The 27,690-nt window shown below is 41.2% G+C and overlaps 1 protein-coding gene across 14 annotated transcripts in view; it reads left to right on the plus strand.

Moving 5' to 3' along the window:
* QKI (QKI, KH domain containing RNA binding) overlaps positions 1-27,690 on the plus strand; it is a 331,324-nt gene that overhangs the window by 229,869 nt on the left and 73,765 nt on the right. For 13 of the 14 annotated variants that reach the window (XM_073337872.2, XM_073337874.2, XM_073337875.2 and 10 more), the window contains one exon: positions 25,803-25,946. The exons of the other annotated variant lie outside the window; for it this stretch is intronic. In XM_073337872.2, coding sequence (XP_073193973.1) covers positions 25,803-25,946 — 144 coding nt within the window. The remainder of the gene's footprint in view (positions 1-25,802; positions 25,947-27,690) is intronic. 14 annotated transcript variants of the gene reach the window in all.

The following is a 27,690-nucleotide window of genomic DNA, read 5'->3' on the forward strand; positions in this document are numbered from 1 at the left end:
TTTGGTCGGCAGAGTTTTAAAAAAACTGAAGAATTTACACATTTGTGTAACCACTGAAATATAAAGCTAAGCATGTTAAGCAGAATTGCTGGTTGATTGGCTTAGCATTTTGTGAAAAAAGACAGAGATGAGGAGTTAAATATGAAGATGGACGGAGTACTGTATGTCAGATGTATCAAGCTCTGAGGGTCTTCACTGAAATTAAGAAAACTAAGAACTGTCCTTTCCGTGGCATTTGGTGAACTGGGCAATCTTTGCTCTGCTTGGAGCATCCCTCTGTGCAATCTGCTACTTTCTGATTGCAGTTCACCATCCAAGAAAACAGAAGAACAGACAAAGGAAATTGGTCACCAGACATCTACTACTTACCTATTGCTTAAAACCATTACCTAGACACAGGCCCAAAACAGTCAGCACAAAGCTATATGAAGAGTGCCCAGCTCATGGATGAGGGACAGCTAGTTGAAAGTGAGCAAGATGGAGGTTATTTTGCTTGGCAGAGGAAAGCACTTTGAGAGATTGTGGCCATGGTCCAGTCTCCTTTGGTTGAAGGTTTATATCCACAGTTGGTCAATTAAGCACTTAGCTTGAGAGTTCTCCTGGATTTCACATTACTTGTGGGCACTGCTTCGTGTAATGCTTTCTACCATTTCCAGATGGGAAGGAGACTCTGTTCCACCTTGATGGATGACCTGTCCTTGGTAATACGTGCACCCCTCACCTCCTGGCTGGAGGTCTACAGTATACCTGGGCATGAAGCCATAAGCTGTTAGGATACTCCCTCTAGCAGCAGTACATCTCCTCAGCAACACAAGTTACTGTGAGCACATCATGCCAGTCTTCCATTTTTTACACTGGCTTCCCATTGAATATAGAGTCAAATTCAAGGTCTAAGCTTTACCTTCAAGGTGTTTAATGGCCTGAGCCCAGAATACCTAAAAGATCACCTAAAGCTCTGGAATGAAGAATATACTTGGTGACTCCGCTCAGTTGGGATAGTGGATCTTTCTATCACAAGGGTGCAAAGCTTTTCTGTGGAGGAGATGGAGCTTTCACAAGGCCATTTGGAGGCTGCAGAATGAACTCTTGCAGGAACTAAGGACCGTCCTCACTATCTTCTACCCCCAAGTGCTAGGGACACTTCTTTGACCTTGCTTTCTGTACCATAAACATATAGCATTATGTATGCATTAAAAACAAAAACAAAACACTACATTATAGTCACTTTTGCCATTGTTGCTTAATGCAGTACTGGAAGATGCTCAGATACTACACTAATGAGGGTTTTATTGCATACTTCTAGTACCTTTGCTAACAATACACTTAAATTAATGAGGGGAAAAGGACTGCTAAATACAGTTGCAAAAAGAAAAGGAGTACTTGTGGCACCTTAGAGACTAACCAATTTATTTGAGCATAAACTTTCGTGAGCTACAGCTCACTTCATCCGATGAAGTGAGCTGTAGCTCACGAAAGCTCATGCTCAAATACATTGGTTAGTCTCTAAGGTGCCACAAGTACTCTAAATACAGTTGTCTTTAGCAGTGAGCCTTTAGAAAGTATGTAATTCCCAAAAACTAAAGTTAAAATTCAGCTGTACTACACAGTGGTAAAGCAGACTAAGAATTTGTGGGAATCATTTTATTTGATACCTTAGGAAAGTCTTAAGGTTCATAATAAATATGTGAAAGATGACCTATACAAAGCGTTAAAACAGTTATGAAATTGGAAGTTCACACAATTATATTTCCTTGTAACAGATTTATTGATCTATACAGTCAACTGTAGATCCTAACTGTTCAACTTTTACAGACTTAAAATAATTTTTAAAACGCCCCATTCTACATTTAAGGGATTTTTAAAACTTAATTACTAATCTTTATGGGGCTACATTAGATATCTAATGAATTAAGAGAATCAGTCGGGTGCTTTTTCAGACTAGCGTTGCCCATAGAGTATGTAGTAGATTAGCTACTTGATTTTATTTATGGAGCTTTGCTAGGTAAATGTCATGAAGTTCTGCAGGATTTAAGCTTTTATTTAAAAATAAAACCTTTTTGTAGCCCTTGCGGCTGCAAAGTTAACTTTCTACATGTGAACCAAGTGTGAACGTATGGGCTGTTGTCTTCCAAAGTCTGAAAACAGACGGTTCCAGTTTGTCTGCAGCTGCTCAGAACTTTTTGAGGTAACACAGTAGAAAATGACCAGAGTATTGTCAGCTTTGATGTTGCTTCTCTGTTACCCTGTGGGCAACAGTATAACTGACAATTTGCTCAATTTGGGGACCTATTGAGTAGGAGCTGTGGGGACAGTCAAGAGGAGAGGTGTAGATTACCTGAGATGGTCTAAAGATTGAATTTCTTCCCAGAGTCCACAAACAGGCGGTTTGTATATATTTTTTTAAACCCTTTTATTTCTGTCTAAATAGTTTCAGCTCTGACATCCAGGACATGTGACACATCTCCCCTGGTTGACTATGGAGATTTGGGGAAAATGCAGGCAGAGAAATGGAGTGAAACAGTTTTGATCAAATACATTGGGAGAGGCTGAAAACCACCTTGACTTTTTGAAAATAATATACAGTGGATTAGCCTTTGATGTTTGCATCTCTCATACCCACCTGACCAGAGAGAGGGCCTTCAGAAAGACCTCTACCTCTCTACCAACTCTCACTGAAGATCTCAAAGACTCCTTCATAAGTTTGATGAACACCAAAGTAAGGTTTCAAGGATCAGGAGATTTCCCCAAAAGGAGTGCAGAGGTTTATAAACCACTATAAAGGCTATTTCACCAGAGGTTGCTCAGGCATTGACTTTTATTTAACAGGGACACAATAGTAGAAATAGATACTGAATAAATTTTTGCAGTTGCTATGGATAGGTTTGATAAATTCAGACTGGAGAATAACCAGAATAGTTGGAACCAGATAGGAAATCAGGTTGAAGTCTCTGCCTTGAGCAGACGTTTTTTCAACTGGTTCCATTTGGCAACATAACAATAGTGTAAGGCTGCCTGGGTTTGAGATGAACTTCCTTGACCAACTCCAACACATACAAGCCATTTAGCTTTGGGAGGCCCTGTGGCCATACTACCAGCTGAAGAAACGTGGGCTGGATGAACTAACCTGCCCCTCTGCTGGAACAGATATCCTGATTCAAGGGAGGAGTGAAAGGATAATCTTTTGACAGAGCTAGCAGCTCTGAGAACCAAGTCTGCCATACTCAGGCTGGTATTACCAAGATCACTTTATGTCCTGTTCAGTCCTTCAGAAACCTTGGAGATGAAAAGAAGTGGACGAATGTCATAAAGGTGTCCTTTTTGCCCCAGTGGGAGGGGGAAAAAAGCATCTCTGCACTGTAGGACCTTGTTTGCTCTCATGCAAAACCTCAGATATTTGGAGCCAACAAATCTCCCTGCCTAACCCCACCTGGCAAATACCAGATTAACCACTAACTTTCTGAGTGACAGCTTGTGTTGATCTACACATGAGAGAGTGAAATCAATTGCTACGATGTTCTTTACTCTTTCTAGGTGTATAGCTGTTGGGGTCACATGGTTCCAGATGAACCATTCACACAGATTGATTGATTGCTTCCTGTTACAATAGCAGTGAATGAGCTCTCCACATTTGATTAGATAGATGGCAGCCATGCTGTCTGAGAGTATCGTCTGGCTCTCCTCTATGCAGAAGAAAAGCTTTTGATTGCCAGCCTAATTTACGTGAAGTTTCAGTTCCTAAGTATTCCAAAGACCATAAATGGTCAAAACTCTTTTATATGTGCTCCGTACCTCAGATTGGGGAAGCTATTGAGTAAGCATCCATGTCTAGTATCAGCTGAGAACAGGCTGAAACAACAATCCTTCTAAGACATTATCTGGTAAAGTTCATCATAAGAATCCTTGACCTGCTGAGAATACACTGTCATACCTGGACTTTAAACATGTGTGCACTAGACTTAACCATCCTTTCAGGGACTTTGTCCAGAGCTTTGCAGAGGGAGAGAAAGATGCAAGAAACCTTTAGGCCTGTCACTCAAATATAAAACTTCACAGGGCCTTCTTAATCTGGCAAGATCCACTGCCTGGATGAGATCCTTGAGCCAGGCAAACTAGAGACCTTGTGGAATCTACAACACCCCATCTGAAGTCCTAAACTTGACTCAGAAGTAGGGTTGACAGTTTTTTCCTTTTTCATGCTTGTTTGGACAGATATGAAAATGGAACATTCTGTCAGTTGCAGGGTATAAACTACCCTGCTGTGAGTTGTAGTTTGTATGAGTCAGTCATCTAGATATGGATAACTCTACAGACCCTGATGGTGTAGGTATGTGCCACAGCAGCCCGTCATATGATGGACACCTTTAGTAGTTGTAGCTAGCCCAAAGAGTAGTATCTTGCAGTAAGCTTTGCCCACCATAAACCTGAGGTTTGTTTTTCTTCTGCCTTACCAAGATGTAGAATTAGGCTGCACAGAGATAAAGGGCCCTGGAACAGTCATCAGAGTTGAAACTAGGAATTATATTCACAGAGAATTAAAGTTTCTGTAGATATTTGAACAATGGCTGTTGTCATCCTCCTCTACAATAGAGTTGAGTCCACTATTTCTTTGGGAATAAGAAAATACCAGAAATAAAATCCCTTTCCTTGCTAAAATTATCTTTTCCTGGAGTGTGGCTTTGTGTAGGCTCTATAGTCAGACCAAGAGTTTGAGGGGTCTCTGCATATTCCAACTCTTGGGATGTGCTGGCAATGTAGCCTGAAACAGTGGAATCCTCTAATAGCAGTATCCTTTGGAGCATGTCGCATCCTTTGTTTCTCCTCTGATGGCTTCAAACATTGGGAGAGCAAGGCTAGAAAGGGTTAGCAGGGATGCGCCAACTACTTCTATCCCTGCCAGTGCCTGCTGAGGTCCAAAGTTGGGAGCTCATTTGGAAGTACAGTTCAGCTCTTTGGGGGCAAAATTGATTTAGAAGAAAAACTTAGAGAAATGGAAATTGATTTCCTTAAAAATTTGGATGGGCCAAAAAGCCACAATTCTGTAATCAAGAAAGAGGACAATTTTGGCTAATTAGAAGTGTGTGAGAGAGAGAGACAGACATACAAATGGAACAAAAGGGGCAGTAGATCACAACTTCCCATGTATATAGATTGCTAAGTATAGAAAATTGATAAGGGAAGCTAAAGATATCAGGGAAAATCAATGACTGGCCGAGATAACGACTATAAGGAGGAGTTCAAGTACATTAGCAAAAAAGTATTAAGAATGGTATAGGCTTATTACTAGGTATAGATGATAAAATTGTTAATGATGCAGAAAAGGCAGAACAGATATTTCTGTTTTGGATTTGGAAAGAAGCAGGATGATGTAATTGTATCTCATGAGGACTATGAACTTCTTTCCAGTCCATTAGTAACTGTGAGGAGGATGTTGAACGTCAAATAGGGATAAACATTTCTAAATCAGCAGTCCTGGCAACTTGGACCCAGTAGTTCTAAAAGAGTTCCGTGAGATCTGTGTCCTACTGCTGTTCACTTTTAATAAATCTTGGAATGTCAAGAGAAATTCTAGGAGACTGGAAGTGTGTTAATGTGTGTCAGTATTCAGAAAGGACAAGATGATCTTGGGTGGTAATAGGACTAGGCAATCCGGAACAAAATAATGGAAAAGCAGATGTGGGATTCAATTAATAAAGAATTAATGGATGGGAATATAACTAATCCAAGTCCACATGCTTTTTTGCCAAATGGGCCTTTTCAAAAAAACCTGAATTAATTGTGTGAGATTGCAAGCTAGCTTGATAAAGATAACTGTGTTGCTGTAATATATTTAGACTTCTAAAAAATGTTTGATTGGTATCACATGACATACTTATTTTTAAAAAGTACTGTACAATATCAATAGAGCATATATTAAATGGATGAGGAGCTGGGCTAGCTGACAGATCTCAACAAGTAGTCATCAATGGGGAATCATCATCCCATAGGGATGTTTCTAATGAGGGTTCCACAGGGACTGGTACCAAGTCTGGTCCTATTCAGTAGATTTCTTATCAATGATCTGCCAGTAGATATAAAATAATTACTAATAGCATTTGCAGATCTCACAAAGATTGGTGGAGTGGTATAATAATGAGGACAGGACAGTCATCACAGCAATCAGGATCACTAAGTAAGCTGAACCCATTCAAACAATGTATTTTAATACAGCCAGATACACATGCATACATCTCTCTCCCTGTTCCTCTGACAGCAGAGGAATGGGGAGACTCAGGAAACTTGAATTCCATTCTAGGCTCTGAAGAGGAGTGTGCTCTTTGGGCAGACTCTTCTGCTTGTTTTCCCCCCAACTTGATCCCATTCTGCCTCTTCCCATCCAACCTTGCCCTGCCTTCCCCAGGATTGGATCCTATTCCCATTAGCCTCACTTAGCCAGTCCCAATCTACACTCCTCAGGCTTCTGATTCCACTCTCCTTGTTCATCCAGTCCTAGTCTCCCCCTCTCCACATCTGTTCCCAGAGTCTTTGCCCACCGAGTCTCAGTATGCCTCTCTCCTCCATCCCTCCCCCACCAACTTCTTGGTCTCTTTGACCAACCAGTCCCAGTCCTCTCCCTGCACCCCAGCTCTTTGTCAGAGATCTGTTTCCACATCCCTATTGCCTCCATACTAATTTCTAGTCCTAGTGTCTTTGTCCAGCCAGTCCCAGTCTCCACCCCAGCTCCTTGCCCTATTTCAGTGTTCTCCCTCCTTGTATCTCGTTTCCAGTAATCTTAAGTTTCCCTCTCCAGCTCTGTTTCCACAGGCCCAAGATGCACAGCTATGCATTCCAGTAGTGCATACTGTCTCAAACCCATGGGCAGGCCCCCCTGGATGGGCATGGAATGTATTCTGGGAGTGAGTGAGGGGCTTTAGGAAACCTCACTGTGCACATCTTACCCACAGCAATGAATAACTAGCAATGCTGATTCCTCCAGACATATCAGATTCTCAGGTGAAATTGTGCATTTTGACGGATTTCTGTTAAGCTTGCACAGCATTATACAAAGTTGTTGCCATCTGTACTTAATCCATTTGCTACAACGTGGTGTGCACGTTTAATTGTAAGCATGGACCACAGTCAGTTTTGCTTTTGCTCTTTGTACAATGAATTGTTGTCTCATTCATGCAACAGAAAACAAATTCCTCCAGAGAAAAACCAACAAGCCAAAACTAATTCAAGAGAAGCACCACCACATATCTCAATATATGTACTTGTGTGGTGTGGGGAGGCTTAAACTACTACAGACACAAAGTGGGGCATGATTAAATAATTTTGAGAACTACTGCAGTAGTGCAAATGTGCAGAGGTCATCTTGAAGACCTCAGTTATGTAAGAAAACCTTCATTTCCTGATGGTTACACCATTTTCTCATTTTTGATAATGGATCCCTGTCATGTCATTGGTCTCAGTGTACTTGATTTAGTCCTTTATTGGAATGTCCATATCTAAAGTTACCTTTACAGCATGCATCAGGGATGAGGAAAGGAGTCTGGTGCCAATAGTTTACACTAACAGTTACTTTCGTGTGGATGAGTCTCAGTAGTTGTGGAAGTCTATTTTAGAATTAGAGTAAAGGATAAGAACTAGGAGAATCTGTTTGCATTGATGGCTAGATATATTAATATAAATATATATTAAATTAAATATAAATATTTTCCAAATATTTTCAGTCTCTTTCCACAAGGGACTCAATCACCTTCTTGTTTCTTGTCATGAACTCTCATTCCCACATTGGATTATGGTCGCAGCAGGAAAGAATAGTGAAGAAACTGCTCTGGGTTTAGCTGTGGGTCATACGTTGCTCAGACTACACATAAAGCATATTTGAATAAAATGTGAGATTTTTATGTTGTCACTGAGCATACTTGTTCTTTAAGACTGACCATATTTTTGCATATGGTTCTATTGTGTAGAATAGTTGGAACAATGTGATTTTTATAAAGATAAGTGGAGGGATATTGAGCTGATTGAAGAATTGATCAAGTGTTGTTGACCTGGAGTCCACAAGAATCTTTGAGCATTCCTTCATTTTTTTCCCCTAGATAATTTAATAAGTTGAGCGTACAGTGACAAAATTTGCTAAAAATACTAAGTTAGGCACAACAACCAGCAATGAGTAGGAAACGTGGAAATGCAGCAGGAACTACAGCAACTAGAGAAATGGATGAAATCAATATATTTATGGTAAACAAAGGTCAAATGCAAGGGGTTCTCTTGGATATATATAATGCATTGATGTACTGTAGAAATACCTTGACGATATCTGTGGGTGGTGATGGTATTCAAAAAACTGTATGTGACCATACAAAATAAGTCTGCAGCAAAAAAGTGTGTATAAAGATTACACTGAACACCAAAGAGAGAATCGTTCTGTCTACGTGCATAGTTGGCGTATATATTTAGTATCAAGTTGCAGAGCTGGGTAAAATGTTGGGGCAAAACTTTTTGTGTGTGAAAAATGCAGATTCAGCAACATCAAAACGTTTTGTGAACGCATGTCAGTTTTGCCAAATTATTCATGTCAGAGGGAGGGGGAGTTGAAAGTCTAAATGTTTTGTTTTAAAATTTTCAAAACAAAACTTTTTGATTTTTTTATTCAAAACAAAACTTTATTTTGAAACAGCCTTCAAATTATAAAAACACTTGAAAACAAAACATTTTTTTTTAACTTCTTCGTGAACTGAAAATTTCAAAAAAAGTGTAGTGTACAGACTACCTGAAACAATTTTGGATTGCCACAGCTCTGCTCAGTTCTGTTCTCTCTATTAACGTATTTTAAAATATTTATTAAATTTTTATTTTTACGAATGCTAATAAAAGTGTAGTCCTGACAATCTTTTGATAATGTGCTAAAAATACATTCAATAAAGTAATTTTTTAGAGAAATTGATTAAATTCCTATAATTGAGGTAAGTAAAGTTAAATGCCTAGAGTTGCAAAAGCTTCAAAAAGTGTTTGAAGAATATTCAGTGAACTAAATATGTGCAGTCTAGGTAGAATACCAATAGGCAAACATGATATTTAGAACTGTTAGAAAGAAGGCAGGAAACTATGCACATCTGTGTAGAAGTAAATAGGTAATGGCCTAAAAATGAAGCTAATATTAAGATAATTTAAAATCCTATTGTAAGAGTTAAATCAATAGACTAGAGTAACCTGTAAAAGCTATTGGAAGTAGATAGAATACTTGTGATCCAGACTTATCTTAGGTATTTATATGGCCCCTATTGCCATAGTATCTGAGCACCTCACAAGTGTTAACGTATTTAGTCTCACAACTCTCCTATGAGGTAGGGTAGTGCTGTTATCCCCATTTTACAGATGTGAAATTGAGGCACAGGGAGGATAAGTGACTTGCCCAAGGTCACACAAGAAGTCTCTGACAGAGCAGGGAATTGAATCAGGGTCTCCTAAATCCAAGGCTAAAGCCCTAATCCTTGGACCATCCTCTCTCTCTCTCTCTCTCTCCTGAACAAGATTACAATGGTAAATAAATCTTATTTTCTAATGGAATAGAACACATTAGAAATCAAGGAGCAGGTTCTTCAGTAAAATTGTGAAATTGAGGTACAACAAACATATTAAATTTTCTTTTATAATAAGTGCAAATTTTATGTCCAGTAATGTATAATAATGCTCAACACACTGTAGAATCTATGTTGCTCATACCATTAATTTCAAAAGATATCTTTTTAGAAATGTTGAACTGTTCATAATCTGGTGATCTTTTTAATTTGAATTTAGTGCCCTATTGATAGTATGTTAAAATTGCATTTTAAGACTTCCTGTTAGCAGAGTAATTTATTTTATAGTGATATGATACTGCATTGCTTACAGCCAAAAGATGTTCATTTTAGTCAGTTTTCCTAATTATGTTGATTGTCATAGAACAGGAAAATTTGCTTAATATTGATCAACATAATTAATTATTAACTTAGATTCAATGGGGTACATACAGAAGGGATGTTAAATCCAGTATAGATTTTCTTAAATGTAAGCTTTGTATAATTAACTGTTAGTTTAATTGATAACTGCTAATGGATTTCAGTCATTAGTTTAAATGTAGTTAAAGCTCCATGTATTCCATGACTACAGAATATGGTGAGGAATCTGCCCATTGCTACAGAATTGTTCTCTTGATCCACACTTCCATTTAAAAAAAAGAAAAGTGTGTAATCATTATGGTTGCAAAAAACTGAAAACATGAACTGAGTTTGAACTGATGCTATTTCTGCAGACTGCCTTTGAAGGACATAAATCCACACCGTGTAGAGGTCAAGCATAGGAGTTTATTATGTACAGCACTGACAGAGTGTCACCTCACTTATTAGGTTCAGAGACACTGTCAATTGATTATAATGGAATATATGGATTTTTTTATGGGCGGGGAAAGTGACGGGGTAGGCAGTCCCACACCCCCGGATACGTTTAGCTGCAAGACATGATAGCACAGTAGCTAATGGTCAAAAGGTTACATAATGTCTCCGCCCATGGTTTTAAGTTAACAAATTAACATTTAGCATTTAATTAGTACTTTAATAAATGTATTAGTATAGAATATACGTTAGATTTAATTTGGGGTTTATAGGAATAAAGTAGCTCCTTTGATTGTTTAATAGATACATATGTAGGGGTAAAAGCAAAGAAACAGTGAAAGTATATTGCAATAAAGATTGTCTTTTAAGTTGCTTATTTGTGTTTTAAGGCAGGCATTGGTTCCTGGGAAAGAGAGGTGGGAGGAGGCTATATTTTATACTGACATGTTCCAACCTTTCATAAAGTCAAGGTTGGATGTGTGGGAAGAATATTTCCCTACAGAAGAAACTAACACAACAGAAACAGGGCTTCTTTGTTCTATTTGCAACTTTGAATAAGACACAATTATTGCCCCCTAACATCTGGTGTTTTGCTGACTAGGCATATCTTCGCAAAAGCAAGGTTATTTTGAGTTATTTTGCTTTTTTTTTTTAGCTATTGCTAGGCCTTTGACCTCTTGACCAAACTCTGGACTTTGGGCCTGTATACAAATCCATATACCAGGTTATTACATCAGCAATGGATTTTAACCCTTCACCAGAAACAAAGTCCTGTCCACCCTTGTGTGTTTTGTCAGTATACTGTTTCCATTAGAGGACTGATTCTTTTACTGAAATAATTGTACTGGTACAAACACTAGTGTGGATGCAGATATACTGATATAAATATGCCTGATACCGGTATACCATCTTCCCCTTACTGTGTGAGAATAGACTATACCAAGATAAGCATTCAGATAACTGTGTCCACGTTAACAGCATTATATTGTTTTAGCAGTGTGTGTATAGGGAACAGTGTGTACATAGGTATACGCGCGTGCCCCTCTCCCCCTGCCCCCCCCCCCAAAAAAAAGAAAAGAAAACCTTTATGTGTAGACAAGCCCAAAACTCTGTGAACATCCCCATTTGTCTCAGTGGGTTAAGTCTGAAACTAGAGTTTAAATGCCAACATTTCACTATGGATCATTGTACTAGAAATATTCAGCTAATGTGCTTATCCCATGATTAATTGTCACCTATTCCCTAGGTGCCAAATCCCCATTTGCACCCAGCCAAAGCCTCAGTTTTTGCCAGTCAATATCTGAGATACAAATATGAATACAAAAGTCTTTGGGTTATCAAAGAACAGAAATGTGGGGACCTTGTGACATAATTAAGAGTAACATCAAAATAACCTACTGCATTGACCGTTCTCTTCTATGCTTAATTAAAAACCCATGATACTATTATATTAGATTATATTTGACAAAATACAAATAATAACTAACATATCTTGAAACGAAAGGCATAATCTCAAAATAAATGTTAAATTATTGAGCATTTAGGTTGGTCCAGGAAATTAGAAACAAGTAGCTATGGGAACACTTCAGATATTTCATATTTTTTTAAACAAGATTATTGTTTTAACCGTTTTTTTAAGTCACAGATTTTTTTTTCCTGTGGGAAAATCCCATATAAATTAGATGGCTTTAAAGAAAATAAGTCTGTAGTTGTCTTATGCACTGAGTTCCATTGCATATCACACATGGAACTGGTGACCTAGCTGTGGAAGTGTCTCTGGGTGAGATCCTCACCATGCTCCAGACCCTTCATGCCATGTAGAAGGCTGGAGCAGCATAAAGGGGCATCTGATGCAGGTGTTGTGAAAGACAGCCATAATGCTGCCTCCCAAGGACCCCCTCATAATTCTGCATAAGGGGCATGCAAGGGTGGGGCTGGAGGCAGAGGGCTCTGCTGGTGCTGCAGCCGTATCTCACGGTGCTATGGATATTCCAGACAGCGCTGCAGCCCATGGGTAAGACTAGAGAGGCTGCAATAACTTAGATCCACAGGGCCAGTGGCAGATTTACAGTGGTGCCAGTGGTGCCATGGAGCTGGGCCCATGCTCACAGCCCGCTCTGCTTTCACTGTGCCCTGAGACCCTGCCAGCTCGCTGGCTCCCCTCACCCCACCCCACCCACCATTTGCTCCTTTCGGCCTGCCCACTGAGGGGGGCTCCTCATCGCCTGGCCCCATCCGCCAGCTTTTCTCTGCCCCTTGGCTGGACCCCAGTGCACTTCTGGCTCTGGGCAGTCTCTGCTTCCCACCACCTGTGGGGCCCCACCTGTCTACCCGGGGCTGAGCCGCCTGGGACTGGCCACTCTTGGCCAGTTGTGGGAGACAGTGTTGGGAGCTTGGCTGGGCCCCTCCATGCAAGTGGGCCCTGAGGGAGCCTGACTGGGGCAGGCCCTGGCCTGGTTGATTGCACCACTCCCGAGGGGCCGGAGCAATTCCCCACCCCGGGACCAGCTCTGGCAACTTAGCTTGGCAGACAGTCGCCTCCCAGCAAGGCTGGTGAGTGAGTCCGGAAGGCAGGGCGTGGTGGAGAGGGTGTCTTGGGGGGGAGAGGGGTGCTGGGCTGTGAGGGGGCAGGGAAGATGTGTGTGTTGGGGCACTAGGGAGTACGAATTCTGTGTGGGGTGCTGGGCAGTTGTGGTGGGGCTGTGGGCAGGGGGTCGCTGGGCAGGGGTGGTGGTGTGCAGGGTGCTGTGCATTTGTGGCAGGGTCTGGTGGGGGCCCTAGGCATAGTGGGTCCGGGGGGGGCTCTGGCCATAGGGAATCGGAGGGATGTTCCAGTGTTGGGTGGGGGGGCTGTGTGGCGCAGCATGGGCCCACCCCGAGAGGAAGTGGCACACTGGCAGCACAGGGCTGGGCGAGCTATTGTGCGTCTGGCAACTCCCATTTTGTAAATAGTGCCCTCACACTGGGTTGGGCGGAGGAGGGCTACCCATGCCAGGCCCCTGCCTGGCCCCTCGCTCTGGGGACTGACCCTCTTGCACCATGCTCCATTGCCACTATGGGGCCCACAAATGTGTTTGGTGCTGGGCCCACAAAAGGTTAAGCCGGCCCTGCACAGGGCTGCTATGCAGTGGACACTCCAACCCCCAGCAGAGCCCGGAATTGGCTTAAAACCACTATAACCTTGCCTCGCCCTGGAGGGGTGTGAGTTTTGTGTTGGGCCTGTAAGAGGTGCAGTACAGTATCTCACCTCATGTCCATGAACAGTAACCATTGTGCCATCTAGATCTCCAAAACAAAAAACTATCAGGCTTTGATCATGTCTGTTCCCTGTTTTACCTAGTGAATTTGAAGTTGAAAACATACTACTTGTTTATAACCCACAATTATCTTGAAAGGGGTACGTGGTGTACAATATATCCCAAACTACTTAAATAAGATATCATTTTAAATAATGCTGTATGGTTAAAGGCCTGACATAAAATATTAACTTCATTTAGTTCACATTTAAGGAAACAGAAATTATGCTCTCCTAGTAACTCAAAATATTAATATTATGCTTCTATAGAAAAGAGTGAATCCACCAAGATAAGACATGTTACATGTACAGTAAGCTACAACATTTTTTTTTCCTAACCAGGAATAGCACAGCCAGTCCCTGTTTCAGTGTTTGTTTTCCAGCCGCTTTCTCTGTGAATTCTCACCATTAGGAGCTCAGTAGGAGTGAAAGCCTTTGTTAATTTGCCTGACTATAAATGCACAATTAAAGCAGTGTATCAGCAAGAGGCTAGGACGATCAGTGTGTTCTGATGCTTCATGTTATGGAATTACTTCTATTGTTCAAATAGATACTGTAATTAGTAAGTTATTTTAAACCTGTTTTCTTCAAAGGGCTGTCACAATGCTTTTATCTTGACAAATTTTTAAAACGCTGGGTTTTTGCTGTTTAGCTAATGCTTATTTCAGTTATATGCAGCCTACTTTTAAAATATCAGATAAAGTTTTATGAAATGTTAATGTCAGTAGTGTATGAGTATGTGAATAAAATATTAAGTGCTGGTCACAGTTTTGTTACAATCCTATCCGGGTTTTTTTATAGCTGTTCAAACTTGTGGCAATACTATTAATAGAAACCTGTTATAATATTCTTCCATATTATGTTTAAGTAGCTATTAATTCTTTTACAGATTAGTGAGTTTGGTCCGGTTATCTCAAGCCGATTACCAGTGTAGTAAATTAACCATTTTTAATGGAATTTGCAAGAAATCATGTCATCTGAAGCATTCTTGTAGAGAATGCTACAAATTTTGTGGTATTGGTTCCTCAGATGACGACGATTATCTGGCAACATGAATTGTGCTCCCTGTGAACTATATCTTTGGTACTTTAATGTTTGTTTTAGAAATCTATTTTGCATGCAAGTATAACAGATTTTATTACTGTATTTTATTTTAGTGCACCATTGCAGTACTAGTTCCATAAACACATTCCCTTGTGAACACAGTTCTTTAGTGCTTACAGTATCTGTGTCCAATTCTTTATTTTCTAAAAGCTGCCGTTTGGGGTTTTCTGCTGTGGCAACTCAAGACTGATTTCAGACACTATTTTGTGTAGAACACGTTAAATAACTTTTCACTTGAAGTTTTCAGCTTTCATTTGTCATTTTAGAGTACATTCCCTGACCACCTGGGCCAGAGAAGTGGACAGAATTTTAAAGAAAGTAATGTTTCTGTTGTGTGGTTTAAACCAACAGATATTGGGTGTGTTCTGCCCCTTTTCCTTCTGGCAAGTGAAACCAATTATAGTGAAAAAATTTTGGACTTTTCCCCATCTCCTCTCTTTCAAACATGCTCACCATGTGTTCCTTTTCCACTGCTGGCCTGGGAAATCAAGGGAGAGAGAGAAAGGAGAGAGGAGACGCATGCACGCGCGCACATGCGTGCACACACGTACATCCAAGTTAGCAATGGCTTATCATGCCTATCCTTTATCTCCACCACTAGGGCCCAAAACGATGGGGATAGTCTCTTTTCTCCCTCCAGATAAGAATTGTTAGACCTGCTGTTTCATGTTGTTGGTTTGGGGCTCAGCTGTCTCAGTGTTTGGCCTACCATATATGTGTACTCCTGCCATTTGCGGTCTCTTGTGTTTTGAATTTAGCATGCTGTACATTAAAGAGCATCTCATATCACATATGCATTTCACTATAGTGTGTTAAATTCAAAAGATGGCAACAGAGGGCAGTTACACCTGAATCCCACGCTTTTACAACATTGGGCTCCTTTTCTTCTCTTCACCCCTCCAATGCTTAAATCTTAACTTTCAACATCAGAATTAGTGAAAGCAGTAGCTTCATAAAATGTCGTTAATAAATAGGTATTTCTTGAACGAAATAGTTGGGTTCCCAATATATTCATACATTTTTCTATTTTTGGTTTGCAACATCACCCTGAAGACTTAATGTGCTATAATGTAGGCATATACTCCTGTTAAAGCTTTACAAAGCATTGAATGAAAGTTCACATTCATTGGACTATTGAGAGTCTCATTATAATTGAAGAAATAGAGGGGACACAAGAATAAAATAAGGTTGTTTAAATGGCAAAAATTTGGGAAGTGGAAATAGTTCTGAATATTAGAAGATTTGTATCATGGGTTTTTAGAGTATGTGTCAGCGTGGACCCCACTATAGATGTGTATATACACAAGACCAGAATGTTTTGACTAGTAGTGTCCATCAGGGCTACGCATGCACCCTGTGCCTCCTTGTGATCCTATAAAAAGGACATAAAAGGGTCACGACCTTCTATCTGACAGCCCATGGCAGAGACATGGAACCTGGCAAGTATCCAAACCATTAGTTCTTAGTTCAGACTAAACTTATAAGGTGGATGCACAACTGGTTGAAAGACCGTAGTCAGAGTAGCTATCAATGGTTTGCTGTCAACTGAGAGGATACATCTAGGGGTCCTGTGAGGTCAGTCTTGGGTGTAGTACTAGACAATATTTTCATTAATGACTTAAATAATGGAGTGAAGAGTATGCTTATAAAATTTGCAGATGATGCTAAGATGGGAGGAGTTACAAGCACTTTGGAGGACAGGATTAGAATTCAAAACAACCTTGACAAATTGGAAAAAATTCATCAAGATGAAATTCAGTAAAGACGAGAGCAAAGTACTTAGGAAGGAAAAATCACATGCATAACTACAAGAGGGGGGAATAACTGGCTATGTGGTAGTACTGCTGAAATGGATCTGGAGATTATAATGGATCATAACTTGAATATAAGTCACCAATGTGATGCAGCTGAGAAGGAGGAGGTAATTGTCCCTCTATACTCTGCACTGCTGAGGCCTTTGATGGAGTATTATGTCGAATTTTGGGCACCACATTTTAAAAAAGATGTGGACAGATTGGATAGAGTCTAGAGGAGAGAAACAAAAATGATAAAAGGTTTAGAAAAGTTGACCCATGAGGAAAGTGGTTTTTTTTTAAAAAACAACAAAAAAAAAAGAAAAACCTGGACATCTTTAGTCTTGAGAAAAGACTATTTGGGGTAGGGAGCACCTGATAGGTCTTCAGATATGTTAAGTTAATATAAAAAGGATGTGATCAGTTGATCTTTGTGTCCACTGAAGGCAGGACAAGAAATAATGGTCTTAATCTTCAACAAATGAGATTTGGTTAGATACTAGGAAAAACTTTCTAACTCTAAAGGTAATTAAGCTCTGGAATAGTCTTCCAAGGGATGTTGTGGAATCCTTGTCGTAGTTTTTAAAAAACAGTTTGGACAAACAGCTGCTAGGGATGGTCTAGGTTTCTTGGTCCTGCTTCAGCACAGAGGGCTGGACTGGATGATTTCTTGAGGTCCCTACCAGTCCTACATTTCTATGATTCTGTTCTTCATAATCTTTAGAACCCGCTTTTGATTTCCTCCTTCCACTGCTGTGACCAAACTTTAGTGGTCAGGATCCCTCCCCCTCAACCCACAATGATGGGCTCGACATCTGAGGGCTTCAAGCTCTATCATTCTGTAATGAACTAATCCCCTACTCCCAATGGACAGGCACAGTGAGTGTCACATCTGCCTGTGGGGAATCACATACCATGCAGGTGTCTGGTATGCTTATCCTTATCTGTGTAGACTCACGAGATGCAAGGCTGAAACTCTGTCTTCTGAAACAGGCCATGAATGTCTCATCAGACCCAAAGGAAACAAGCTCCAGAAACATTTGCTGGTGGACAAGCCACCATGTATGAGTACACCATGGAGCAGACAGACTGTGCCTAAGTGTGGAGAAGATTGCACCAAAGAAAGATCTGGCACACAAGTAAGTGTCATAGTTGAAGCTGACACCAACATTTCTGTTGTCAAAGCCAAGCAATGGAAGGGGCTGCTCTGAGCATGAAGGCAGAAGCTCAAGAACCTTAGTGTCCTTCCATAAGAACAGACACAACAAAACCTCCAGAGAGAAGCCCTCCAAACCCTACATGGCATTGGGGCCTGGAGAGCAGGAGTAGAGGATAAAGCAGTAGTTTCTGCTAGCACTGATGGTGCTCTGGTTGACATTGACCTGGCTTCAGGGGATGAAACTAAAATCAAAGTAGGTCCATTATTGATGCCGAGACATCTGCCAGCACTCATGCAGACTCTGGTACCAAGAGTGTCTTTCATGTTAGTGCCCCATATCTAGGAAATCAACATCTCCTTACTGTCATCAGGAGCATACATCCCTGTCACTGAGCAGAGAACCTTCCCTTCTGAGGTCTGTGATTACTGGCTAAGACAGACTTCCTATAGGCCCCAGTCGCTACCCGTCCATCAAGACCATCATTAGTCCAGGTGGCAACCAGCAAGCCATCCATATGTATACAATACACCACAGTGGCCCTTTCAGGAGTCTGGGGGCCTGCCTTAATAGGAGCTGGTCTCCACTCTTGGGTAAGAAGTCCCCTTTGCCAGCAGCATCCCCTGACCAGATTACTGATGCCAAAATATCAGCAGGTGCTGGATCCAGGGATTTGAGCAATATGAATGCCCAGTCTCATCACTGAAGGACCTCTCCTCATCATCACCAGAGGAAGCAGTACCCTCTGCACCACTACTGGCACCAGATGACTTCAGAGCATTCCAGGAGCTCTTTGTTTGGATTGTCAAAATTTTGGAGATCGAGTCGTGGTCTCAGATAAGTCCCACAAGCTATTTTACATCCTGTCAGTTTCTGATTCAACTAGAGTCACCCTCCCCATTAACATGGGACAACCAAAGCTGGGTGAAAGCCTCGTGGCAGGCACTAGCCACTTTAACACCAATGGCACAATCAGTCAAGAGGAGGTACCAGGTCCACTTCAGGGTTTGAATACTCCTGCACTCACCCCAACCTAGATTCCTTAGTCGTATCAGCCATATGAGAGAAGCTGACATAGATCAAAAGCATCCTTAAGGACAAACACCACAAATGCCTTGACCTGTTTGGGAGGAAGTTGTACACCTCAACTTTGCTGCAATTGCAGCTCAGACACAGCTGGTCAAATATAACTTTCTTATAAGGGACAAGGTGACATCTTTGCTTGCTCCCTCATGACAGCAGAGAACTACTGAAGGACATAATGAGGGAAGGCCAGTTGGTGAGCAAGATGACCTTGCAGGCAGTGATATAGGTCTCAGACACCACAACTGGCTGCCATGATGAGCATTTGTAGAGCATTGTGGCTCCAAATATCACAAGAGATGCAGGCCATTGGCAACTAAAGTAGCCAGAAGTGCTGTATTTTATCTGCTTAGCTAAGATTAGTGTAAGGTTTTAACTAAAAGTGTAGCATTTGACTTCAATCTTGAATTTTTTTTAAAGTCAAATTTTAAACAGTTGCCCCGTGGCTTCTAATTATACCTCTTAATTTGATCTCTGATATTAAATGAAAAATGTACTCGCACTATTACCTGTGGGTTTTTTTGTTTTTGTTTCTTAAGTCTTCCAATCTTTTAATCAATTTGGTCTTGCAATGAGAGCTACCTCATTGATCAGTTTTAGATGAAGAAAGATGTTGGGATAATGAAATGTATTAAATACTTATAAGCCTAAACGTTTTGCCACTTGTGTAAGTGTTTATGGCTGGTATTGCGGCTGGACAGAATTTTTTCAAGAAATCTAGGAAAAACGCATAGCACAGGCATTCATATTCATGGTATACACCGTATTTTAATTTAAAAAAAAAACACTGCCTTGTGGACCACCACCTCTCCCATTTTGATCACACAGGTCATTTCCCTTCGCAGTCTCAATTATACAACATCCTTCTGGCAACTATATACATCGCTTATGTGTAAAATAATTTTGAGAAAGTATGACTTCATAGTTCAGGTTAGCACCTGGAAGTGAGAAGAGACATCTTCATTTCACCAGTAGTTTTCCTGCACACACCAGTTTATGAACCCATCTTAAGAAACTAAATGAAGTGACAGTTTTCTACAAGGTCTTTGTAACACATTGCTTTTAAGTATCAGAGCTTGCTTGCAGGCACCCTGAGTAACTTAAAGCCTTTGATTTTTATTCCTGTTTTTAATTTTGCATAGTTTATTTTCCTATTTTATTATATAGATGTCTAAAGTGGTTCAAATACAAAGTAGCTTTAGAAAGAATGAATTTTTTATCACCTGATCTGCAGACTTTAGTGACAAGGTAGAGAGAGAGGGGGGGGAGTTTAAGTAAGTCCATTATTCTGTCTACTAACACTGAGGATAGTGAATATCCATACACAAAACTGAGTAAGAGCAGTCACAACATTGGGCTAAATTTAGGATGCTGAAACTTCTGCCAAATTAAAAGAATGGAGTAAAATTTCACCTGCCAGTTTATATAACTCGTAATATGGTTTAATTTAGCAGACAAAATAGTTTGGTTGTAATCTTCTCTAATACTATTGTTCCACAGATCATTTTATTCAGTAGTAATTTTCTGTATCTTCTTCTGCTTGCCACTTCTCATATATAATTTAGCAAAACCAGTCAGGAATACAGTGAGATTTTTCAGTCTAAAATACGATTTTTTATTTTGAATAAATTTGTCTGAAAATTTATTTTTCAGAACCTTCTTTTTATTCAGATTTTTCTCTGCTCAGAATAAAAAGACACTTACTCCACATAGTTAGTCTGGCTGCTCTGTCAACAAATGTATTTGGCTCAACAGTATTGTTCAAATGTCCTCTTATAAAAGTAACACTGAAAAGTATTCAAAACACTCAAGTGGCATTGGCCCTGCCAGCTTGGCTAAATTGCTCAACAGGACTACATGAGCAGGCAAGCTTTTGTTAGCTGAAAATCACTTAAGGCAGCTGGAACTTGTAATTCTTTTATTCTGTCTCCTCTGCAACCCACTCCTAACCATTCTTTTGTCACCTTGCCTTTCCTCTTTTCCCTACTTCCTAAATTATGTTAAAATAATAAAAAAAAAATCTGTATTGGTAACTTTAAGTCATCTTCCAAGTCAAATACCTCAATGAAACTTAAATTTTCAAGCTGCTTAGTCTCCACTTCCCTTTTAATGGCAGCCCTGGGAGGGGAGACAATTTCAGAGATTTACTGCTTGAAGAGAACTGGTATATTTTAAGTAAAGATTTGACTGAATCGGGAGCAGATTTGTCTCCCAAATCAGTTTTTTCCGAATTTGGGAGGGGGATAAGAGAGGATAGGGGGATTGCAGCTCTAAACTACTGCTTCCTGCTGTTCCCTCTCCCCCTCCCTCCCCCCCCCCCCCCAAAATGATCCTAGCTGCTAAGTCCACATATTATATAGGGCTGGAAGGGACTTCCTGGCTCAATAAATCCAGATCCTTGCTGGCAAGCCTGACATATAATCTCATTAATAAATTTATCAAACTCCAATTTAAAACTAGTTAGGTGGTTTTCCTCCACTACTCGTACTGGGATGCTGCTCCAGAACCTCACTCCTCTGATGGTTAGAAATAATCTTCTAATGTCCAGCCTAAATGAATTCAGGACTAGTTTATACTCATTCTTGTGCCAACATTGTCCCTTTCCCTATTATTGTCTCCTAATCTTTCTTTAGTAATTATTTCACAAAGAAGGAGAATGTATTGCATAGCTCCCTTCTCCAAAACTTTGTTTTTAAAGGAATCATAGCAGTAAACCACTCCAAAGTGATCATTAGTAGGCTATTGGTACACTTGTCTTGTGATGGAAGGAAAAAAGCAGAAAAGGAAATCTGTGCCATTTGCCTAGTAATATACATTCTTTTGTGTCTTATTAATATATTGTTGCATGATTGTGATACTACAGGGGTATGACAGGGCAATTAGACTGTGGTTATGGACAGTGTATTCCCTATTCCACTATAGTCAATAACATGGGTTATTCACTAGTGGTGAATGTGGAGACTGAACATATCTTCAGACCCCCGGATAGAGCAGCAAAGCACCCTGGCTTCCTGAGCCGCAAGATTTACTGTGCAGCCCTGCGGTTCCGCATATCCAACTACCAGACTCTGCTAGCAAGGTATGACTTTAATAACTGTGTCCAGATAGCAAAGTTCCTGGAGGATCTGTCACAAGGACAAACAACAGCTCTTCCAGACCCTAGTGGAGGAAGGCCACCTGATGGCCACGGTTAGCCTCCAAGCTGCAGTGGAGACGTTCTCCTGCCACAGGCATCGTCATGTGAAAGAGATTCCTAGCTGCAAGCCTCTGGCTGCCCCCGGGAGGTCCAGACCACCATCCCAGACCTCCCCTTCAACGAGGACAAGTTCTCTTCTAAGAGAGTCCCTCCCCTCTATGTAAGACTTGAGAGCGAGACTCCAGTCTCTCAGGATTTACCCCTGGTGCCCTGTTGAAAACCACAGAGGTTGCACTCCTGTGCACCGTACCAGCCCAGTTACACTCCGTTTTAGGAGCCTCTATGATGCTGCCCTAGATCACAGCATCTGCAACCATCAGCCACAGCCACTTCTTCCTTCATAATATGGTATCAACCTAAGATCCAGTTTTGATGTGTATTTGAAGAGCTGCAAGCCCCCCACATCACCACCCCCAGCCTCCTCTACCACCTGTGGGGGCCATCTTGCCCTATTCACCCACAACTGGGGCAAGATCACCATGGACTGTTGGGTACTGGAGATCATACTGCACGGTAACTCTATCGAGTTCCTTACCTTCCCATCCTACCGGGCTGCCCCCTGGGCATCTCTCGCATCGCAGCCTCCTTCAACACGAAGCTGACGCTGTCCTGATGAAAAATGCGATCGAACCAGTGCCTGACTCCTTTGTCAGCAATGGCTTCTTCTCCCCATACTTTCTCATCCAAAAAAAGGGAGGAGGTCTCCACCCTTTACTCAATCTCCAATTACTCAACACCTTCATCAGGAATTGCAAGTGCCGTATGGTGACACTTGCATTAATTATTCTCTCCCTTCCCCAGGGAGCATTGTTCACAGCCATTGACATGAAAGATGCACACTTTCGCATTGACATCCATCCGGCCCACTGTAGGTTGCTTCATTTCAGCGTGGGCGACAACCACTACCAGTTCAGAGTTCTTCCCTTTGGCATTGCAATGGCCCCAAGGGTCTTTACCAAAGTCGTTTCAATCGTCGTGGCCCAACTACGACTACAGGAGTACTGTGTTCCCTTACTTAGATGACTGGGCTACTGGTGACATCAACCTTCACCGAAATTATGTCGACCATCCATGCTCTCTGCTTGCTCCTTGCCACTCTTGGCATCTATGAACGAGGAGAAATCTGTGCTTGTCCTGACATAGGTAATCCATTTAATCGGGGCATGCCTGGATTCCATGGGAGCGCAGGCCTTCCTCCTGTCAGACGGTTTCGGCACCCTGATGGCCCTCATGGCAGCCCTACATTGCAATCCATGCACCACAGTGCACCTCTACCTCCTCGGCCACATGGCGGCCTGCACCCATGTGATGCCACAAGCCCACTGGCACATGTACTGTCTGGAACTGTGGCTCCTTTTGTCTGCAGACCTTTTGTCTGCCCACCTTGACACCATCCTGATTGTCCCATGTGCCATCTGGGCATCCTTAGCTTGGCGGACCAATGCTGCCAAAGTGCTACTAGGCACCCCCTTTGCCACTCCCATCCACACAGCCACCATTACCATGGATGCCAGCCTAGCCTGTTGGAGTGCCCACCTGGACAGACATGCCACCCAACAGGCTCGGACACAGCGCAAAGCATGTTTGCACGTCAATATTCTGGAGCTGCGAGCAGTCTACTTAGCCTACCATGCATTCCTGCTCCTCATCCGAGACCAGCACATTCAGCTTCTCTCCGACAATACCATTGCAGTGGCGTACATCAACAGACGAGAAGGTACCAGGTCCCAGTCACTGTGTGGATTGTGTCCGCCTCTGGAACTGATGTATCCACCACAATGTAACATTCCATGTGGTGTACCTCCTGGGGGCACTGAACTCTCTGGCACGCACACTAAGCCGGACCTGGTTCCTCAATCAGGAATAGGAACAATACAACCCCACTCTTCGCTCCATCTGCAATGTTTGGGGCACTCCTCGCTGGTACCTCTTTACCACTTGCAAAAACTGTGTGTTCCTGTTCTACTGCTCCTAGGAGTTCAGGGAGCACGATTCGCAAGGAGATGCTCTCCTCTTCCCAGGGTGGGGTGATCTCTGCTACGCCTTTCCCCCTGTTCCTCTCCTCCAAATCCTGCGCAAGATCCACTGCAACCAGGCCACGGTCATGGCAGTTCTGGTTTTCAGATCTGCTCAGACTCTCCGCCCGCCACCCAATCCATCTCCTCACTCTGCCATACCTCACCCAGGACTGAGGCAGAGTTTGGCACCCCAACCCAGACCCGCTTCAACTGACAGCCTGATTTTTGGATGGGGCTCGCACATAGACAATACCTGCTTGACATCAGTATGGCACATACTTATGCACAGCAAGGAAGATTCCACGTAGGCATGCTACACAGTGAAATGGAAGCGTTTCACCTACTGAGTGTAACATAGCTGTCTCCTCCTTTAGGACATCTCCATCCCCACCCTCCCAGACTACCTCTTAGAACTTAAGACTTCAGTCCTTGTCCTTAGCTCGGTGCGGGTCCACTTAGCAGCGCATAGTGCTTTCCTCCCGCTGGTGGATGGACACTTTGTCTTTACTCATCCCACCACCACCTGATTTCTGAAAGGGCTGATGAACAGCTTCCTCCCAGTCCTTAAACTACCCTCTCCCCTGTGAAACCTCAGTCTTATGCTCTCCACCCTCACCAGACCTCCCTTTGAGCCCCTGGCCACGTGCTTCCTTTCACATTTATCCCCTGGCATGCCATCTGCTGAGCGGTGACCTGGCGCGCTCTACATACCTTCACCACCCACTACTCCATCGACCAATGAGTGGTAGAAGACATGGTTGTCGTCCGTGCCCTCCTGCAGAAGGCGATACCTCTTGCATTATCGCACCCACCTCTAAGCTGATCACTTCTTGATACTTGCCTGCATTTGGAATACACATGGGACCATCACTCAAAAGATGAAGAGGTTACTTACTTGTAACTGGAGGTTCTTCAAGATGTGAAATACAAATAAGGACCACATGACCCACCCACCATCCCCTCTGCTGCAGACTGGGCTAACCAGCGGTAACAGGGTGACTGAAGGAACGTTGCCCTGCATGGCCTCTTATAATCTCACCTGGAATGTGAGGCAACGTATGATGCACATGCAGGTCAACGGACACTGCTGTTTAAAATTTTCAGCACATGGCATGCATGTGCATCTGCATTTGGAATACAAATAAGGACCACACATCTTGAAGGACCTTCAGTTACAAGTACTTAAGTAATCTCTTATTTAACCAACAATGTGCTACATCTGTTTAGACACTCCTCTCTGGGGCCATTTAAGGATTAAAGGTAATTTTGTCCCTATCCTGCTCTTTCTTCCACATGCTGGAGGAAGGGGTTACTTGTTCTAAAAGTTTTATTCATTGCAGTGCTTGCTCTTTTTTAAAAAAAAAAAAAAAAAAAAAAAAGCCTTATTCATTTTCCTGTTATCTTAAATGAAAGAGGAGTTATTTTAGTAGTCAACTGGAAATTTTTCAGTTTCATATTCATGCCCCCCCCCATTAACATTAACTTTTTAAATTGTTTGAACACGGTAAGTAAATTTGAGTACTGTCTTAGGTTAAGGTAGGTTGTTTTAAAAAAAAAAAAAAAAAACTTCAGTTTTCAGATCTGCTCAGACTCTCCCTTCGACACCCAGTCCGTCTTCCTACTCTAGAAACTCTTGTCATCTGTTGTAAGGCACCATAAGTTGTGATGGTCGTTTTTTGTTTGACTTTTTTAAACCCTAAAGACCAAAAGGTTGATAAAGATTGCATGAAAATACAATAGCCAAGGAAATTCAATAATTTCCATGTGCCTTTGATTGAATTTATTTATTTATTTATTTTAGGAGGAACAAAACAGAGGCAAGCCAAACTGGGAACACCTGAATGAAGATTTACATGTATTAATCACTGTGGAAGATGCTCAAAACAGAGCAGAAATCAAATTGAAGAGGGCTGTTGAAGAAGTAAAAAAATTACTGGTACCTGCAGTAAGTAATTACATTCAGATCTCTCCAAATTTTGAGCTGTGACTTCTAAAATACAGATTCCAAGTAATATTCCAGTAGTAAGAATAAGGCTGCAGTACAGAAAACCGCAGTTTAAAAACATAATTTTTCACAACTTATTTTGCAGTGTCCCAGTTATCTCAAAATTTAATTGGGGTAGGTGGGGCGGGGAGGATGGAATTAGCCTTTGCAATAAACAGAGTTGTTGTTTTTTTCAGAGAGATTTTGATCTTTTTGTATGTGACATAATAAATGGAAATCTAATCCCATTAAGGGAATGCTAATTAAAGTGTGCTGGAAGAAAATGTGATACGCTTTCATGTGTCTCTCTTCTATGAGAAGATTGGGTTCCCTACTTTTAAGGGAAAATAATAACTTTTCACGAAGCAATCAATCCATATCTCATCTATGTCCTCCTCAAAGAAAACCTGCACACCTTCAAAAGGCAAGCCCAGGAACTTAAATTCATAACTCTCCTAGGCACTAAAAAACATGGACTCAGTGGAGACATTGATTTTTATGGCTTATTCTAATAAATTTTAAGGAACAGGAGGGAAACTGAATTTTAGAATTAACAGGCTTTGTATGTATGTATGTATGTATATTGTTTTTCACTTAGATTTCACCTTTAATGTGGAAGTCCCTATATGTATAACATGTTCGCAATTGTTTTACTATTAGAACTCAGTGGTTTTTAGAAGGAACACCAAATAGATGTTTAGCCTGGAAATGCAAAACGAGTTAACTATTTATTGAAGACAGAATGTGGATCACGGTATTAGATATAAGATGCCCAAGGTAAATCATGAAGGGAATAAGAGATGAATTTGCTCCTTATTTTTAGCCAAGCGTAACTTGAGAGAGTTATGAATGAGTTATTTTTGCATACAATGAGCAGTTGAAGTGAGTGAGTAACTTTCTTCCATGGTGCTGGCTAACACTTTTAGTTTTAAGTCTTAGTATTTCCATTATATAACATTATTTTCAGTTGTTTGTAGCTGTGTTAAATGCTAGCTCTAAATTACTACTTAAATGAGAACTGTTTTCATAAAAATATCTTCAGTGCTTAATTGGCTATTTTAAGTTGTAAAAATACAGTCAACTTTTACATAACTTCCTATGGTCCTCCACTTCCAAGTGATTGTACGTAAAATATTTTTCCTATTTTTAGTCAACAAGTACCTGTAAAAGCTATCCCTTCTTATTCCAAAATGGTCTAATATTTTAATACTAAAAACAAATATGACATTTATCTGTATAACTAAGGCTTGAGTTGGGAGGGTCCCAGAGCTCAAAGAATGTATACACTGCAATTAAACAGCTCTGAGACTGACTTAAGTTTACATGGGCCAACCACAGGTTTTTAATTGCAGTGTAAACATACGTATATGTTCATCTAGGCATGCCCCCTAAGCCTTTATGATGATGATTAATGTGTGATACTGCTGAGCTCCTTTCCCCAATGAATGTGGGAGCATAAGCCATCAAATTCTGCAGAAATTGACATCTTTTTAAATTAAAATTCTAGCACTTAAGGTTGTAAAGTTAGTCTCATAAATATGAAGCAAAACTCAATTGATGTCTTACTGTTTTCCTGCATCTGCTCACTATGAGCCAGCCCTAGTGCTTCTACTTATGGTCAGAGCTTTGTCAGGTATCAGTGGAATGAAATTAACAAGATTCCAGTTAATTTCTCTGCTCCTATTTAAAGCCCTGTGGGCAGCTA

The sequence above is a fragment of the Lepidochelys kempii genome, chromosome 3, assembly GCF_965140285.1.
Source record: "Lepidochelys kempii isolate rLepKem1 chromosome 3, rLepKem1.hap1, whole genome shotgun sequence".
NCBI classification, from domain to species: Eukaryota; Metazoa; Chordata; order Testudines; family Cheloniidae; genus Lepidochelys; species Lepidochelys kempii.